This window comes from Halyomorpha halys, unplaced genomic scaffold, assembly GCF_000696795.3.
Source record: "Halyomorpha halys isolate HHAL.00 unplaced genomic scaffold, Hhal_1.1 Scaffold68.1, whole genome shotgun sequence".
Taxonomy (NCBI): Eukaryota; Metazoa; Arthropoda; class Insecta; order Hemiptera; family Pentatomidae; genus Halyomorpha; species Halyomorpha halys.
The window spans coordinates 241,637-260,501 of NW_027116161.1; the positions used below are offsets into that span (position 1 = coordinate 241,637).

The 18,865-nt window shown below is 29.6% G+C and overlaps 1 protein-coding gene across 2 annotated transcripts in view; it reads left to right on the plus strand.

The window, feature by feature from the left end:
- Positions 1–18,568, plus strand: part of LOC106692709 (defense repressor 1) — a 40,080-nt gene extending 21,512 nt beyond the window's left edge. The window contains exons 3-10 of one of the 2 annotated variants that reach the window (XR_010845016.1): positions 1,823–1,937; positions 4,673–4,815; positions 7,958–8,092; positions 8,186–8,267; positions 8,479–8,596; positions 11,156–11,240; positions 14,696–14,837; positions 15,736–15,875. Coding sequence is in view for 1 of the 2 variants with exons in the window: in XM_014438805.2 (XP_014294291.1) it covers positions 1,823–1,937; positions 4,673–4,815; positions 7,958–8,092; positions 8,186–8,267; positions 8,479–8,596; positions 11,156–11,240; positions 15,736–15,913 (856 nt within the window). In the remaining variant the exon portion in view is untranslated. Of the gene's footprint in view, positions 1–1,822; positions 1,938–4,672; positions 4,816–7,957; positions 8,093–8,185; positions 8,268–8,478; positions 8,597–11,155; positions 11,241–14,695; positions 14,838–15,735 lie in introns of both variants that reach the window. The other variant, XM_014438805.2, reaches the window with a different exon arrangement.
- The last annotated feature ends 297 nt before the right edge of the window (positions 18,569–18,865 follow it).

Genomic DNA, 18,865 nt, shown 5'->3' on the forward strand with positions numbered 1-18,865 from the left:
TAATATGTAGAAAAAATGTCAACTGAAAAGAAAAAAAATTAAACTTAAAATATATTTACATTTGTGCTTTAACATAAGCTACTGCAGATAAAACTAGCTTCACATTTGTTAGAGGTGATAAAATGTTTACTGGCTATAAAACTTCGAAAACATAGATAGTTAAAGTAGGAAAATCTTTTTTTATCCCTAGCCAGACCAGAACAATATTATTTTCTTGTTGAAGCATCTGGTTTAACGTGGCTATCTCAAGATAATTCAATTACCAATTCTTCGAGATGTGAAACGGGTTCTACTTTTTTAGGGAAAGAATGGTAATAAAGATTTGAACAACATTCGGCATCTCCGGATGCTCTCCGGACAGCAATCACCTTTATACACATGTTTACGTAGTAAAGGTATTATATAAATAATAACATATAAAATAAATGATTTTGGGTAAATAAATTAACTTGTTAAACATATATGTTATTTCTTACTTATCAATTTTGAAAAAAAGATATATTAGTGCACTGAGGCAGATATAATTTGTATAATAGTGTAATTTGTATTTATAATCTAATTTGCAAAGTATGATTTTTTCCCAAAATGTAATCTTATATTTAAATAAAGACGAAAAAATTGCCAACAACTTGATTTTTTTTGTATGATTTTTTCACGCTATTGTCCAATTCAACAGACCAGTCGGATTAAAAAATGGTTTAAGTGGAAAGTTCTGGTAATAGTTTTTAATGCTACATGTTTTTTTGGGATCCTGAACACTTCCAATAAATGTTGTCCTACTACATATCTCACCCCTCCTCCCAAGCTCTAATTTTTTTTTTTGGAATTCTACTTTGATTTTAATTTTATACGGATTCTGTTACTAGATCTGATTTTTAGATAAATTTATATTGGGCACGTATCGATCCGAGGTGTCTTAAAGGCAAAAACCGCCCAAAACCAGAAACAATTTTTACTGTTTGACGATTTGGCTGCAAACGGTGCGGGAATTTGAACAAACATAAAGTACAAAATTGTTTTAGTTATCAATTTCCTGTAAGAATCCGTCATATTTTGATTTAGTCATCGTTTTTACAGCCATTCTAACCTAGGGCAGTCGAGAAAACTGAAAATGTGATGAAGAATCCTTATAATAATTTTATATTCAATAACTTAAGAATATAATACTCCAACAGATAAAATTTGTAATTAGCCATCTTGATTGGTCATATGCATAATCGATATTTATGTAGGTATTATTAAATATCCTGACAAATGATTTTTTTTTTTTTTCATTTCACCCAGGCATTTCAATATTCCTTAAAATCATTTTAAAGTATGCCCTCATAATCGTAAATTTTCACTTACTTTTGACGTTTTTTTTGACATCAAGGAACAAATTTCGTTAGTTGCTAAGTAGGATTGATTACTTAGTTTTTCTTCTTCATCAGATTCCTTCGCATTGCAGTTGTGGTTTTGATCTTTCTTATATTCTTCTTCTTTCTAACTGGTAGTTTTAACAAGTTATTTAATGATTTGAACTTAAAATATTTTAAAATAGTACTTGTTCACCTGATCACCATTATTATTTATTCCCCTTTACTTACATGTTTACATGTACATGTAGGACCTTGGGTGCATTTACTCCTGAATGGTCCATATTGCTGTTGCTGCTTTGAAGTTGGTAACATAGCTATAATTGTATTGATTATTCTTGTATAGCTGACTAAAACTTTTAGTGAACATCCCTCTTGTTCTCTCTAGTTTTGTTCTAGCCTAGTTGATGCCAACATGAGCAAGTAATCTACCTAATGTTTTAATATACTATTTTATGATGTTCCAGGCATATAATGTACACCCAGATGAGGCAAGAACTGGTTGATGGTAAACTGGAAACATCTGAAGAGGACATGGAGTGTTTGTCACCATTCATAAATGAAGCTGATTCTGCACTAAATGTAAGTTTTTCTCTATAAATGTCTCCTTTTTTTTTTTTTTTTTTTTTTTTTAATTCATGAAACTTGTTTATTAGATTAGGTTAAGAGAAAAAATTACAATTACAATAAAATACAAATTTTGAATAAATTATGAGGGCTACGGTGTATAAAACACTATGCTGGAACAAGCAGGATTTGCTTACCAGATGGGTGGAACTTATGACAAATGAAGGTGATACATATTCTGTTCGTAAGGGTACAATTTGAGACATCCAAAGGTGGTAAGGGATTTGAGTATAGGAAGGACCTAAAATGCAGTTTGTGAGGTCTTTACACTAATGGAGTTTGAAGCTGTCAGGAGGAAACGCTTGTCTGCATTGTCTTGACAAAATACATGTTTATTGAATACTAAATGAAAAAAGAGAAGCTGATGATTATAATGAGGGCATTACAATGTAAATACATTGTATAGCAAGAATGCTATACATTTTAGCCTTTCAACGCAACTTTGATTATGAAATTGAAGAGGAAATCCAAAGGAGGATCGTAGTAATCTCTCTCCCCTGAAGTATCTAGCAAATAAATACTTATGAAGATTCAAAAAATAAAACTTAAGTGTATTGTGACAAGAGAAGATTCAAAAAATAAAATTTAAGTGTAATGTGACTAGGACCTCTATTTCTGTTACGAGCCATCAATCAAAGCATATCCAGAAATTTGGAAAGGTACCCCCCTTTAAGGTACCCAGAAAGGGGAATATCAGAAGATGAGATTATTGGAATTTGTTGTTCCTGAGCCCAAGAACTCATTGAACTTAAACAACTGGAATATATTTTCATCAAATTGGTTGGGTTAGTTGGCAACCTCAGGTAGAGCAAATGATGACACATCTCATTGATTGGGTTGTGGTAAACAAATTATGATCATATAGAATATGTGAGAGATGCTTTAAAAGCGACTGCTTCATGACTGCAGCAGTGCTGGTTCAAATCCAGCCTGAGGGGTCAACTTTTATTTCTGTGGCAGGTCCCTACCATAAGGTATTACACACATAGAAAAAGATTACACTAATGCCTCTCCGTTACAATATCTCTATATTGTATGGTCCCTCACAGTTTTCCATTTAATTTTCTTGTTTTCCACCTTTCCTCTGTTTTAAAACTAAGGAGAAGGGACAAATCTCATGTTACTATTACTTGAAACTGAGTTAAATATTATTGAAAATCACTGTGGAGAAAGGGAGGAAATTAAAAGGCTTCAGTCATATTTAAATTGGGCTTAAACTTGTTCAGGCTTCAAAATCTTTCCCTAAACCCCTAGTATGCCCCCACTATCTGGCCCATCTACTTGCCATCTATCCCTTAAAATATACTCTGATTCTTGCATGAACCCCTTCATGCCATAGTTGGCATTCGCTTAACTTTTCTCTCTTATATGAGTTATCAGTTATGTTTTGTTTCCTGTGTTTCTACTTTTTATATATATATATATATATATTGTAATCTTTTTAATATTTTTTTATGAGTAAACTTACTATTAAAATAATTATAGGATTCATGTTTGAAGGAAACTTCAATGTTTAATTATAATGTGTAATCCATTTCTGTATTTATAATACAGTAATAATGTATTATCCATTTATAATGATATTTAATCCAAACCTATTTTTATGTGTTAATAGCTATTGAAGAGATTAAACTTTTTTCCAATATCTTATTGGGCTATTCTTAGTACATTCAAAATACAAAAATTTGTTACTGAAATTATTGTCATGAGTGTTATTTTTTGATGAAATAAAATTACTACTCCAAAAATATTTAAAGTGGCATTTGTATATCAGAAATCTAAATCATTTAGATAATTTGATATGCAGATGTGCGATCTTAAACTTGATAGAATTTTCTAGAATTTCGTCTAAAAGCAATCAAAGGGATCTTGTATATCCAAAAATATAATGTAAAATTAAATGTCTTTTAATCTTTTTTATTTTTGATCTAGTACTGGTATAATGAAAACTGTTATCTATAATATTTTATTCTCATTTATGTCACCACATTAGCCTTAACATCATTTGACTATGATTATTTTTGTCTGTTATTTGTTATCATTTTCACTTTATACTATCATTATCTATTGTTTACTAGCTCATATCAATGTATGTGTTTGTTTAGCTTAAACTTTTCATTGTATTTTTATTGTATTATTATCATTCTTTATGTAATTATTTTTAATATATTTTAAAATTTTCATTACTTATTTTCTCTTTCTTATTTTGTAAATCTTGTTTCAATTTTATCCTTGAATGTGGCTCTCATATTCTGGCCAAAACGTTAGCATATCAAATAAAAGGAATTTAAATGACTAGTTCCTGATTATTTTATTCGATATAAATATAAAATAGTGGGCATCATCTATTAACATTTTTTTTTTTTTTACATTTTGAAAGTTTTCTTACTATATTTTTAATTTATCATAAAGACTTAAATATTCTTCTGGTTGGATAGTTTTGTATACTATCAGCAAGATGTTAATTTAAGGAGGCCAAATCAGTGGAAAAGTCCACTTATATGTCCTTGTATTCCTAAAAACAGATCTCACTCATGGAGTGTATGGTTATATTAATTCTGTTCAAATTATTTTAAAAAAAAATGTTTTGAACTAAAATATAATTATATCCTCCATTATTCTTATCTATCTCAATCCTGTATCTATGTTCTTTTTAAACCCATGCTCTATTAATTTTTTTTATTTTGCAGATAGAAAAAGAAAAGGCTGAATATTGGGCCCTAAAGGAAGCCTCAACATTGGAAGGTTTTGGGGAAGAGACTTATTGTTTCAAGAACTTCAAGGTTGGAATAGGTCCAAATGGTGTTAACATATACCAACCGGAGAGGAAAGGGTAATGTGTTCTCCATTTGTACATCTTATTGGAAATACTTTTATCTTTTAATATAATTTTATTAACATGAGAAGGTGGGAGGATTAGATCTATTTGGTTTGATCGAGTAGATTTAGATTTTGATGGGGTTCAGCATATTAAGTAAGATATGTAAATAGTCAGAATATTGAGTCTATAGATTCTATCTTTGCTCTTAAAAAGCTTATTAAAAGATGCTTATCAATGTCACCGGTTTCAAGCCTTTGAGTTCATTGATACTAATGTTTTTGGTGTGATTTATATCAATAGCTCAGTATCTTGGATGTTTTTATCATATACTACTGCTCACCAGGCACTAGTTCTATAATTCGATCTTATTTTTCCAACATATATTGATTATATTTTTTATTTTGGCCTATTATTAATTGTGATTTGTCATGTTCAATATAGTTGTAAATTTAGGTTCCAGATATTGAACATGAATTGAATTTAAAAAAATCTGTCTGTCTGCCATCTACTGCTTTTCCACTAAACTACCTGGCCAATTTCTTTGAGATTTGGCACCCTGGTTATAGATCAGTCAACGATGATCCTTAAAACTCATCTTTACTGTCCGGCCTTTTTCATTAGAAACAGAGGTCGATTATGTATGTTTCTTATTTCCATATCTCAGCCATTAATATAGATAGAGGAAAGATCTCAGTGTTTAGGCATCACTTTCTCAAAATATTTAAAAAAATAAAAATAGCAAATATAATGTGCATTGAACTTAGTTTTTTTTAAATTATTGTTTTCAATAATGAACCTTCATAATCAACTAAAAAAAAATTAACTCCCTCAAATTTTGAGGTTTTAGATTTCAAGACATGTAGAATAAAAAAACCCCAGATATTTGCTTATTTTTTATTCACTAATATAATAGAATCATTAATTTAAAAAAATGAACCATTATGTTTTAATTTGCAAATTTTTTTTTTTATCTTGATTGTCCTGAGCTGTCACAGACCTGTTTTTATAATGAAGTGTATTTGTTAACCTATCTGAAAATCTATAAAATCTTGTTAATAATATTGAAAAATAAGTTTAATACATAAATTTACTATTTTTGGGTTCACTATATTTTTTGTTTCTTTTATGGTCCAAGTCTTCCATTGAGGGCCTATTAAGTCCCAAAGTGGTTCATATTAACTGACCTTGGTGGGCATTGAATCCATTATGTTCTGAACCAAGCACTCTGGGACCCTCGCCCCAACAGATTTTTTACTATTATTATTAAATTGTTATTAAAAATTTAGTAATCAGAAATGTTCCCATCACGGTTGTAAAAAAGATCATTTTATAATTATGCAAATCTTTTGAATGATAAAAGAATTGGTTTTATATAAACAGATAATTAATCGTAATGCTGTAGACATCACTATCTAATCCATTTGTTTTTTTTATGTTGTCAATTAGTTTTTTAATTACAATCATTGCTAAATTTCTTTTATAGATAAAGTGTAGATATTATTTTTTTAGATATATATTTTAGATAGATACTAATTTATAGATAAAAAAAAAATGTTTTCTTTGTTTTTTGTTATATCATGTAAAAATATGTAATTTATATATGTCCGATCATGGAAATGGATAAAGTAAACTGTATAATGTAGCAACCTGATGTATTTGGGCAGCATGAATGAATAAAGCATTTCTTTCTCTAAATACCTAATTGAAATCTAATGACTAAACATTTTCAATTTTATTATAAACAACTTAATTGTGGTTATAACACTTTGTGTCTTACTACAGAGTTTATTAAAAGTTCAGATTTTCTGAATTTTTTTTTTAATTGAACATGTTCATTTTGGGGCTTCTTAATGTATATCTTACCATTTATTAACTCTTGGAACACTATGAGCATACCACTTATTTTTTCTTCTGCACATTCTGTTCCCTCACCTACCTCAACCTCCCTTCTAAAGAAATTAAGGAGTTATTTAATAATAAGATATACTCATAAAGAAATACTCAAAAATGAACATAAATGACCTCAGTTAATATGTTTAAAAATGGCCAATGAAAGGGTGAGATGTTACAAAAATATATATGCATAAAATAAAAGTTTAATAAGTTTTTATCATTATATAATTTTAAGTTTAAAAATATGATCTTAATATGGTTCAAAGGTTATTCCTAAATCTTTTTGATTAATATTATCAAATTTTCAATTTTACTTGACCTATTTCTTTGCTTACTACAGGATAAATAACTTCAATAGAATATACACAAGCCCAAATGTTATGTTAAATTCTTCTCCCCTTATCTGTGATAAGTTCAATTGATTATAAGAGGTGTGGCAGAAAAGTAATAGGACTGATTTTTTATTTACCAAAGTTTTATTTTTTTGAAACATCAATGTTATCACCTTCAAACCTTGGTTGCTACACACAAATGGAGACGTTCCCACTGTTGGTAGCAGCACAGGAAGTCTTCAACCGATATGGTCTTCACCATGTCTGTTACAATCTTTTGGATGTTTTCCAAAGTCCTGAAATGACATCCTTCGAGGACATTTTTCAGTTTAGGAAAAAGCCGCAGTGACTGAGGTCAAGTGAATAGGAGGACTGGGGAACCACAGGAATGCCTTTTGAGGTAAAAAATTCTGTTACGGAGAGGGCAGTGTGACGTGTGACATGGGTCATTGTCATGATGGAGCGTCCATTTGTCAGCAATGACTGGTCTCATGCGAAAGACCCTTTTTCTGAGCCTTTCAAGGACATCTTTATAAAAAAACTTTGTTAACAGTTTGTCTTGGAGGAACACATTCTTTGTGGACAATTCCCCTTCTGTCAAAAAACCGAATCAACATTGATTTGATTTTCAATTTGCTCATTCAAGCTTTCTTTGATTGAGGAGAGTCCCTGTCTCAACCAAAAATGTATAGCAAACAATGCTCATGGTTAAAATGTTAATTTAACTATTAAAATAAGAAACTTGTATAAACTCAATTAAAAGAAGTTAATAGTTATCCTACCAGTTCTCTTATTCTCAAAATACAATTTATTTGCTTATGTGTTTATTTTTTACTATATAATTTTTTAAACTTGAAAATTATTATTAATTTTAAAAAGTGTATAAGAGGTGTGTAAGAATTTCTAACAGTTTTATTTAATCATTATAGGATTCCATATAGTGCAATCAGAAGTGCCTCTAATCAGCGGAGGTTATTCCAATTAGTCTATCTCGATGAAGATCATAATGATAAGACCTTGGAGATTAAGTGTGATTCTAATTCATCTGCATCCAGCCTATACAGGTTTGTAAATACATTTTTCATGCTCAATTTATGATGTATTATCATTAATTTTAACAAATATAATGATAATGTTAATTCAAATATTGTTATTAGAGCCGTGACGGAGAGGCATGACTTCTATTCTTGTGATACAGTGCGTGGTGCTGTAACTTCTCAGTACATTAGAGATTTGAAGGTAACCATTTTTTTCTCGTTTTTCAATGTATTTTTCAATGTCTCTTATTATGAATATATGAATATTTACATCATTCAAAGCTAGTGTCTTGGAATAATGTCAATAACTTTCAGCTTATAAAATTTATATAATTTACATAATTAAAGTACTCTGTAATATATTTCAATAGATAGCAAATTTAAACATTAAATAGTTGTGTATTTACATACAGGGTACAATTGCTTCAATATTCAATGAATCAACCCCTTTGGGAAAGAAGTACGTTTTTGATTTGCGGCTTACTTGTCGAGAGGTACATGATAATGCTAGGAGGGCTTTATACACACCAGGTAAGATATTTTTTTATTTGTATATATAATTTACAAAAACAGTATAAATCAAAATGCTACAATGTTTTGAAGTTTAATGGTCCGTGACATTTGATTAGATGAAGATCTTATTGAGATATTAATTTACTGATTTATCCTTTTTTGTGGTTAATGCTTTTCTCTCTTCTTAATAACAATAGTGGTTTTATCTTTATTCTAAATGGTTGTGGATAACAGATTCTTCTGTCATACATATCAGAAACGCCAATTCAAATAGTTCAAGATTCTACCTAGAAAAAAATGCTATAAGATGTATTAATGCATGATTTCACTACATGACCTAAGCATTCTCCACAATAATGCTCTCCCCAAAGCCCCCCTTCAAACTGCTGTTCTCACAACTATTTCAATGTGATGTAATCACACACTCACTCTCCCTATTAGTACGGACTTAACACCCAGGAACTACCACCTGTTCCTTAAATTGAAACAATATTTAACCTGAACTCAATTCAATTCTGACAAGGTGAAAGAAGAGTTTAACATTTACTCAAGGACATAGTGGAAAACTGGTATAGCATAGTCTTGTAAAAATTATCAGAGCACCTTCAAAAATACTTCAATCCACGTTGCGATTTTTAAAAAAATAAATAAATAATTAATAAACTTTTAAAATGGTGTGTAATTGTTACAGGCAATAAACAAAATTGAAGAGCTTGCTTCTGGAATTACGAACATAATATCAAACTTCTTTCCATTTTTAGATCTATTATTAAAAATTAAACAATTATCAACTTCCAATTTCCCAAGAAAAATCTTTATAAGTCAAAATCACATTCTAAGATATGGATGATTTCATGATTAATGCCAGAATAGTTATTTGCCTTCTCTGAGAAAATTAAAGTTCTTTTAGAGTAATCCATTTGTCCTTCAAATTAATGTAATCAATACACCTTTCCATTGCTTTTAAGATGACATAATGGCTAATTATTACTAATCATCAAAGTACATATTTCACTGAAAACTATTCTTGTAGAGCTTGGTATCATACAGATTTATAGAAGATTTAGCTTGATATGAGTGTAAATTGTAAAATAAGTTTCTTTTATTTCTTATATAGCAGGAACAATCATTATTTTCAAAACCACATACATCATTTGGATGCTGAAACATTTTGTTACTCAATGTAATCGCCATATTGATGCCAGCAGTTTTGCTGGCACTGCACTAGCTTTGGTATGCCCATTCCAAAAAAAATCCTCTGCCAACCTGTTGAAATAGTGATTGATCTCTTATTTCACTCCTTCATCTGTATAAATTTGTGGTCACAGATTTTAATCCTCCAATCCTTTACTCAACCCTTATAATTGTTTCATCTGAAACTGAATCATACTTTTTTTTTTTTTCAAAGTTTTCCAATTGGACCTTTATTTTATGATTATGATTTATAACTTCTGAAAGTTTTTTTTTTTTTTTGTGGTATTGCCCATTTTAATTTTGAAGCACCAAATCTTTGAATTTCCTAATAAATTATTATTTGTCAATAAGTCAAAATGTTTTTGTTCCCCCAATTAGAGACCCCAAATGTAAAGATTAAGACAGAATGAGCACCACTTTACAATATTACTGTTCATAATGTATGCCTAGATTTTATGATCTGTTAATAATTGGCCCTGTTTTAAAGAAATATTTATGGTTGTTTAGTAGATTACTAATAATTGTTAGATCTATTGTTGGTTTCTACCTGCCCAGAGGAGAAAGCTTTCTTTCATACTCTGCAGTTCTTGTTTTACCTCAAAAAACCTGAAAAGTCAGCTAAGATTAAGCAAACATTACATAATACACAGCTTGTGTATTTCATTTTGACCTCTGTAATGTTATTCAATGGTAAAACTCTAAAATGATCTGTTCCTCTTTCAGGTTCAATATTATCTGATAACCTACATTTAATGTAAAGTTTAGTTATGTCTCACTTGGGTTTCTGTTCATATACAGTGAAACTTCTCTAAACAGACCCCTCTCTTAACGGGCAATTTCATTAAGGTCCCGACCAACAAAGTACACATTTAATGCAGTTGAATCCCTCTATTACAGAAACCCTCCACTCTGGATGCAGGCACTTAATTTTATTCTCTATGAGCACTTTTCACTCCTCTTTAACTTATACAAGTCATGAAATATGAACTCACATAAAAGCATATATTATGTATATTATATGTAGCTTACAAAATTGAGACCAAATTCCTCAGAATATTGCTTTGATATTTTTTGATTTTTTCATTCTACAAAAATTATATTATTGTTTTTTTTCTGGATTTATGAGGTATCACAGCTTAAGTGATGATATAGACATCATTCTATTATTTTATCTTTGTGTTCTTTTTGGATCTAACCCTTCTTAAGAACGGTTTACGTTTCGTTCGTTTACGATTCGTTAACGAATCGAATGTTAATCTTTCTCTTCTCCATATCATGTACCAAATCATCTTTCCTGTTAATTTCACTATATTAACATTAAAATTTATGTTACTTTGTATGAATTACTTGGCAATACATGGAAAGTTTTATGTTTTGTTGCAGTTGAAGGAAATTCTTCCCAAAGCCAGTCAAAAAAACCCAATGACAATGAAACTTTGAAAAGGCTTTTGCGTGCAACAACATGTGCGTAAGTATCACTTTTTCTTTGGATTATTGCTTTATAATCTGTATGTGTGTATTTTAATAAGCTTTAACACTTCAACAAAAGGTAATTTCAATCTTTTTAGCCATAAATAGTTAAAATTATTTTATGTATTTATTTTCTTATTTCTAAATTAACAAATGAAAACTGATGTACATATGGAAAGTTTTTAATTATAACTAAAAAAGTGCTTAAGATAATATTTCTTAGAGGCAAATTAGAGTCTGTCCTATTATAAGGCAAATTATTGAAAAAATGTTTGACCATGAGGTTCTGAAGAAATTTTGAACTCCACTCTACCATTTGTTATGGTTAATTCACAAATCATTGATGCTTTTCTCAGAAATATTTGGAATAAACAGTTAGATATCTCATAAAAGTCAATCAGTAAGAATAATAAAACCAACCCTTATGTATGTTTTAATGAGTATCACATAGTGGTAAATTTTTCCAGTTTTCAATTTAGGTATATTTTCTTTTGTGCAGAACTCAGTACCCAAATGATAAAGAGGATTTGTTATTCCATATTCACTGTTCTGCTTATTGAATTCACTCCTGATCAAGTGATCTTTTGCAAAGTATAAGTTGGATAAAGAGTGCTAAAGTGTATCTATTAAAAGTTCATGGGTCATTTTGAATTAAGGAAGTTAAGCAAAATTATGATTATGCATTTATACCAAAGAAGTAATAAATTCAATTGACTATGATGAACCATCAAATACCTCAGATATAATTTTTATAATTAGTTGAAATTCATGATGGTTCAATTTGTAAAGTGAGCGATAATCTATTTATTTAAAAAATCTCAAGCCAGACCTGGAAATGAGCATTGTGAAGAGACATGTTTTTTCTTGTTTTCATATATTCATTATTAACAGAACAAGTGACAGAATTATGCCCCTTGCTCTAGCACTAACACTTCTTCAGCAATGATGTATGCCCTACAACATTGTAGACTTGGGTTTGCTGTGTTGGCATTGGGAAGCTCATTTTTAACCCAAGTCTGTTTCCCCAAAATTTTCTAAGGTGATAAATTACCAATTTCAAACAATTTTTTATTTTTGGGATGGGATTTCTTATATTTGTTAGGCATAATGAAAACAGTTAAGAAGTAGCATTAGATTACAAGAAAAAAAATAGGTGTGTATGCAAGTGGCAGATAATAGGTGTGTCCTACTTTCAATTTTTTAATGCATTTGCTAACAGATTCAGTTGTGTTAGATATGAGATTATCACTAGCTCAAAGTGAGCCTACACTTAATGTTTACTATGCTATTTCCTGTGGAGTTCTTGGCTAATGGAGTTGTTAAGACTCCTATGCCACAACTTGGCTTAGAATCATATAAGAAGCACTAAACTGAAAAGTCACGTTAGAAAACATTGAAAAGCTTATTAAATTACGGGCAGAAAAAGTAAAAATTATTTAAAAAAAAAAAAATACTTTTTAGATAAAGGAATAATTTTGCTTTAAGGAAATTTACTATGTAAGAGTTCTAACTTGAGGGTAGTGTAGCTTCCCCACTAAACTAAAAGGTTTTTTTTTGTGTGAATGTGTGAGCTGAATATTTCTAGTTGCCTTTCCGTCCATATATTATTATAATACATTTGTTGTCTCCATTTCATAGTTGTACCTCACTGCTTTGGAAACATGATATGACACTCTTTATTGTTTTCGTTTGTTGCAGCTCTTTTAAAAAAACTTTTTTAACCATTTTCTTGGGCCTAACCCTTCAATCTTCTCCAGTCTTGAACTCCTAGTTGGAATTCTTGCCTGGTGCTGTAATATTCATCTTCTTTAGCTAATACTCTCGAAGGAAACGTATCCCATACATATTATCATATTTAAATGCATTCTGTAAGATTCAAGAGGTGTTGTCTTGAAAAAGACTGTGTGCCTAAATTACTTGTTCTTCTAGTTGAATCTTAGATTCACTTGGAACTTCTTAAAGTTATGACCCTGTTTTTTGGTTGGTACTACAATATCTATTCTTAACATAGTATTGGTCTGACTGAGTTTAACAGTGATTAAGAAGGTCGCACAAGAGCAATCACATATTCTACTTTCTTTAATGTGTACTAAACTTTTCTGAACCCACTGTCTTCTCCTAATTTTTTCACTTCCAAAGTTTGCTTATAGTGCTGCATTTGATTACAGTTGATTCTTAGACCTAAATCAGGTCTCCTGTTCCATTTCTTCTGATTTCGTTAACACTTTATTCCATTTTCCCACATCTAAATCTTCTAGGATTTTTATTTAGTTAATCTCTGGCCAATTTACTCTTAATAATTTAAAATTCACTTAATCTTCTCTGGTCAAAGGTTGCATGATCAAAATAATTAAAACTTTCTTGTAATATACCTATTTGGGTAATGCCTCAAGTCGCTTAGAAAGTTTCCAACAAAGTTCTACTGTCTATTGTCATTTTTTCTAATTTTTATTAAATACTTAGTAACTAACATCTATAACATTTATAATTAAAATGCAATGTTCATGAATTTCGAGTACTTATATTGATTTTTTTATGTGATTGTTGGATCATTTTATGCTAAAATGGATCTTGTCATATTAAGTTAAATTTAAGCAAATTAACTTTATATATCTATATCAATACTGTTATTTTCAGACTTTTTTGTTTTCCTTCAGTTGATCATCAAATTCTTTCATAGTTTATATTTCTCTATTCTTTATTACCAATTATAATGAGAGAAGGTTAATTATTTAAAATAAAGAAAATTAAAGATACTTTAGAGGAAGCTATTTTGAGAATTCAGCATTTAAGCCCTGTCTAAGTACTTTAATAAGGATAAGATGTAGATAGTATTAATGACCCCGTAATTTTACATTGATGTATCCAGTGAAATCAAAATTGGTTTTAAAAAAATGGTAAAACTGTAAAATTGACAAATTAAAATGATACCTCTGGTTAGCTGATTTTAACAAAAAAAGTTGCTGCGACATCCCAGGTATTCACCTTCCTCAGGGGGCTTTAAAGAATGTATTTCTGTTAAAAATTAGGATTGAATATTTTCTTAGTCATGATAATTTCCCATAGTATATATTTCATATACAGGTAAGTGGAAGTAGAAGAATTTCAACCATTAAATTTTTTATATGCCTCATATATGAATTATGGTCTTGGTCCTATGATCCTGTTTTCTTTCAATGTAATTGTAGTAGACCTAGGAATGTTCCTGGATAAGGACAAAAATAGTTACTTTTTGTAATCTCTGCTTTATGAACCATTCCTTGCTTTATTTTTATTTAAATTTGATCATTAAATCATAATTAGTCTAGTCAGCAAAAAAAATTTTAGCTTTGAGCTGAAATTTTAGTGTTTGATTAGAAATTAATAACTTACCTTAACACTCGAAATATAACCCATCTTGCTCTATGGCAGTTAAACTCTCTTGTGATAAGCTGTTGGATTCCCTGTTCCCAGGTTTGGAGCTAAAGAATTCTTGAGCATCGACCAACTGTGGCATTCTCCATAATGTTGTATTATCAGCCCCAAAGAAAATGAAATGTTAATCGGAACAAATGATTATCCAAGGGTGCGAGATCAGGGCTGTATTCAGGACGAGGTAAAATCTAAATCTATTAAGTTCTTGAATTTTCACTGGGTTATTTGATGTATAGGGTCGTATATTATCCTGTCCGGTTTTTATAAGCAACCACCAGGTAGTCAAAATCACAGGTATACATCTATGCTGTTTATATTGAGCTGGGTATTAATTGAGTGGTCTTAAGTTTAAAATGGATAAATGTTGCTGTCTTGGTTTCAAAAAACCTTTTTTATATTTTTCAGAATTTGTAAATTTGATTATAGGCTGCTTGGCAAGAACTCCACTACTGACTTCTGTGGTAATTTTTTTCCAGTGTTGTGGAGATGCTAGTTAATGGTGAGCAGGGGCAATTCCAGCTCTGGTGATTGTTGGCTGCCTCTTTTGCTTGCTTCTGATTTAGAGTCTCATTCAATGTCTTTTTGTCTATTATTGAAGATCGTCCTACACTTCACCCTCTTCCTTAATTATCCTAGGTCGCTTTCTCTTTAAAAAATTTCCATTTTCAATAACATCTTAAAATTACCAAAATATCATAGTCCACAGTCATAAAATCATATACTGAACATAAAGCCATCAAAAAAGCATTGGTTTTACGTGACATTTCAGTACCGATAAACAATTGTTATAGTACCATTTACAGATTAGTTTCCCTTCATAAAGGTAATATTATTTGATAAATAATAACGAAAATCTTAAAATGTTATATTTAATTTTATTCAACCCAATAATTTTATTTAAATGGTAATTAATTTGGAGATATATATGTTAAATTGTGCTAAAGTGTATTATTTTTACTTTCCTAAACTTTCAAAACGTTTATTATCTTGTAAGGGCAAACTTCCTATTACAAGAAATTTAAAATTGTAGATTAAATAAGATATATTCTATAGTTGTAATATTTATTTTTAAATTTTAGGGTGTGTATGGACCAGCAGATGGACACTGTATTCTTTCCTTGTGGTCATGTGGTATGCTGTGCAGTATGTGCTGAAAAGTTGGAAACTTGCCCATTGTGCAGAGCTGAGGTAGAAGTTGCTCGTAAAGTCTATCTGCCTACAAGGGAATTAGCTTATGAAGCGCTTCATACATTATAGCTGCAGTCTATAAAAATCATTAAAAATATTTTTTGGAGCCATCTTAGTAAACATCTGATTTTATTTAAAGATGACATGGTGTTAAATTACCCCTTAAAATCTAATTCCGACCCAGTTTCATAGACATTTTTAGTCTGACCATTTTATCAAAGTGAAAATTTTTTATGACTGAATTGTTTTTATATATTTTTTTTATATTGGTGTGAAATTTCTATATCATTTTTTTTGTATTCAAGAAAAAGTGCTAAAGAGTGAAATTTGAACAATATTGATGCATGATGTTCATATATAATTTCTAAGCTTGAAACATTTTACCCAACTTTATTGTGCTTATTATAACTTATAATTTATTTTTAAAAACAAGTTTATTCGATTAAGTAATAGATAACATCAAATCAATGAAGAACATTTAGTGCCTATCTTAATGGAATGATATCTATTAATATTCTAATCATGATCATGATTTGGTAAGCTGATAATATATTAAGTAATAGACTAGAATGTGTATGATGTATGGTCAGACTATGCTTTCAATCCAGTGCTGCAGACCACTCATCTTTTTTCTATACGGTTAATTTGATTATTTTGGTTTCTATAAACTTACATGCTTATACATATACATGCTTTATAAGCTATTATTAAGTTCAAATTTGTTCATTTATGATTGATTGTTTGGTAATAATTAATTTACTTTTGTAACACAGTAAAAACAGATTCACTGTGCATTTTAATGTAGACTATTAAATGCAATTAGTTATGTTATGAAAGAGAGAATGTGACAGTTGACCATGTTGGAGTGAGGGGGCCTAGAGTTTCCAGTTCAGAACGTTCTTCCTCCTGGAGCTGCTAACTTTTAGTTCTTAGGAGTCCCTAAAAATGAACCTTAATGCTCCTACTCTAGTTAGTATGAGGCGGCAGCCTCATGGTAGCCATCAGAGATTGGCAAAGCTGACCAATAGGCCTACTTGCCAGAATAGTTTCCCATCAGTATCAGTATGTTATGAAAGAAACTATATCATTCCAATTATTTCTGTCATCAAGAAATACTTAAATCATCTAAAAAGTATAACAAGTGTTGATACATAGTTTGTTTCATGATATGATATCCTGCTCTATGTAGGTTACAAACCACAGTTAATTTTGTGTACTGGAATCTGTAATCATTGATTTAAAGAATCACTTTGCTCTCACATATTAATATTTTAATGCATCCTCATTTGTTATCCTATAGAGCTCATAAAAATGAAACACTATCTAGTTTATCCAGAGAAAAGGTCCATAGAGAAATCCTTTTTCCCGAAATATGCATGGATTAAAAAATTAGCTCATAGAACTTACACCTTCTCTTAAATCTAAAAATTAAAACTTGATTTTACGGCTCATTTTCTCTACCACTATTAGTATGGTGTTTTTCCTATGGAACTCTATTCATTCTGTCAATCCAATTTTTCAGTGGAATGCTGTGAATTAAGTTTTTCTTCAATATTTAAACAAATTTGTAATGTTTAATTTTGGGAATATGAGACATGCTGGCTTGAAGCATATGATGGGACCAATAGGAAAAAGATAAGATCTGCAGGAAAAAAAAAAAAAAAAACATTGGCTAGTCCAGGCTCAAAATGAAAATTCTGACAAATTGTCCAATTTTTCCAGAGAAAAAATTCCCTTAAGTAGTCTATTCTCTAAAAATCATATCCTTTACTGTTGTTGTTTCTCTTTTTTGTTTACAATTAAATATCTGTTGATAGGGATAAACAGTTATGAAGAGGAAGAGAGTTAAATTGAAAATAATGAATATTTTGAATGCATTACAGACAATCTGCCCACTTTTTTCTTTTCGTTTTCTGCAGTACAAGATCAAATGTTTAAAGAAATAAATAATATTGGAAATTCTGTTTTCCAAAATGGGATTGATGTTGCCTTGAATAAAAAAAGAAACTGATAATTACTTTAAACCAGGACAATCAGCAATGTAAATGTTAGTGTTTTTTTTATTTGCACATTAATTTTCAAAACTCAGTTTGTTTATGATTTCCCAGTTATAGTGCTCCTTTTATCATGGCCTTAAGTAGGCATTACAACAAAGCTTTACATACGTACTTACATTTTTTTTACATTTTCGTACATAAACAAGACATGTATAGAGGATGATATATTTTAATAAATATCAGTATTAATTCCCCTGTTTTGTAGGTTAAAGTGAATTATGCTATTTTTATATATTTTTTTAATTGATGAAAGTTGTCTAGAGCTTTATCACACATTCCTGTTGTTCATTCATTGCTCGATGAGTGATAATCATTTAAGCATACTAAATTATTTTCTTATTGTAATCCATTTGTTTCAAATATTAGTTTTTATACATTTGACAGTCTAAGTATAAAATGTGTATAAATATGTTATATTTATTTTAGAAAGTATAAATATAATTTAAAATTTCTTGTGTTCATGTTAATGCACTATTTATTTAAAATAGTCTTTGTTTTAAACTATCTGATTTTATAATGATGATGTAGTATGAATAATGTGTATTTATAGTCTTGAATTGTGAATCAATATGAGAACTATGTCCTAATCCAGATGTTATGAAGTTTATTTTTGATTTATCAATACTTTCTTTTCTGAAACACAAATTGTTAATTTTTTTTATTATTAGTTTGATCTCAATATTATTTACCATCCTTTCAGTTATCCTGACCAGTTTCAATTTATAAACCAGTTTTGAAATGTAAGTCATAAATAACACACATTATGTTTAGCTTGTTTGGCCTTTAAGAAGTTCAACCCAAAATATAACATATTAACACTAAAAGTTGCAAATTCATGAAATTAATTTTGAAAAATATCTTATTTTTCTAAACAATTGTAAAAATGTAAGTCAACATAATTTAAAATATGACACTGACTTGCCCTTGAAATCTTCGAAACACTAAACTAAAAACTGTTGAACTA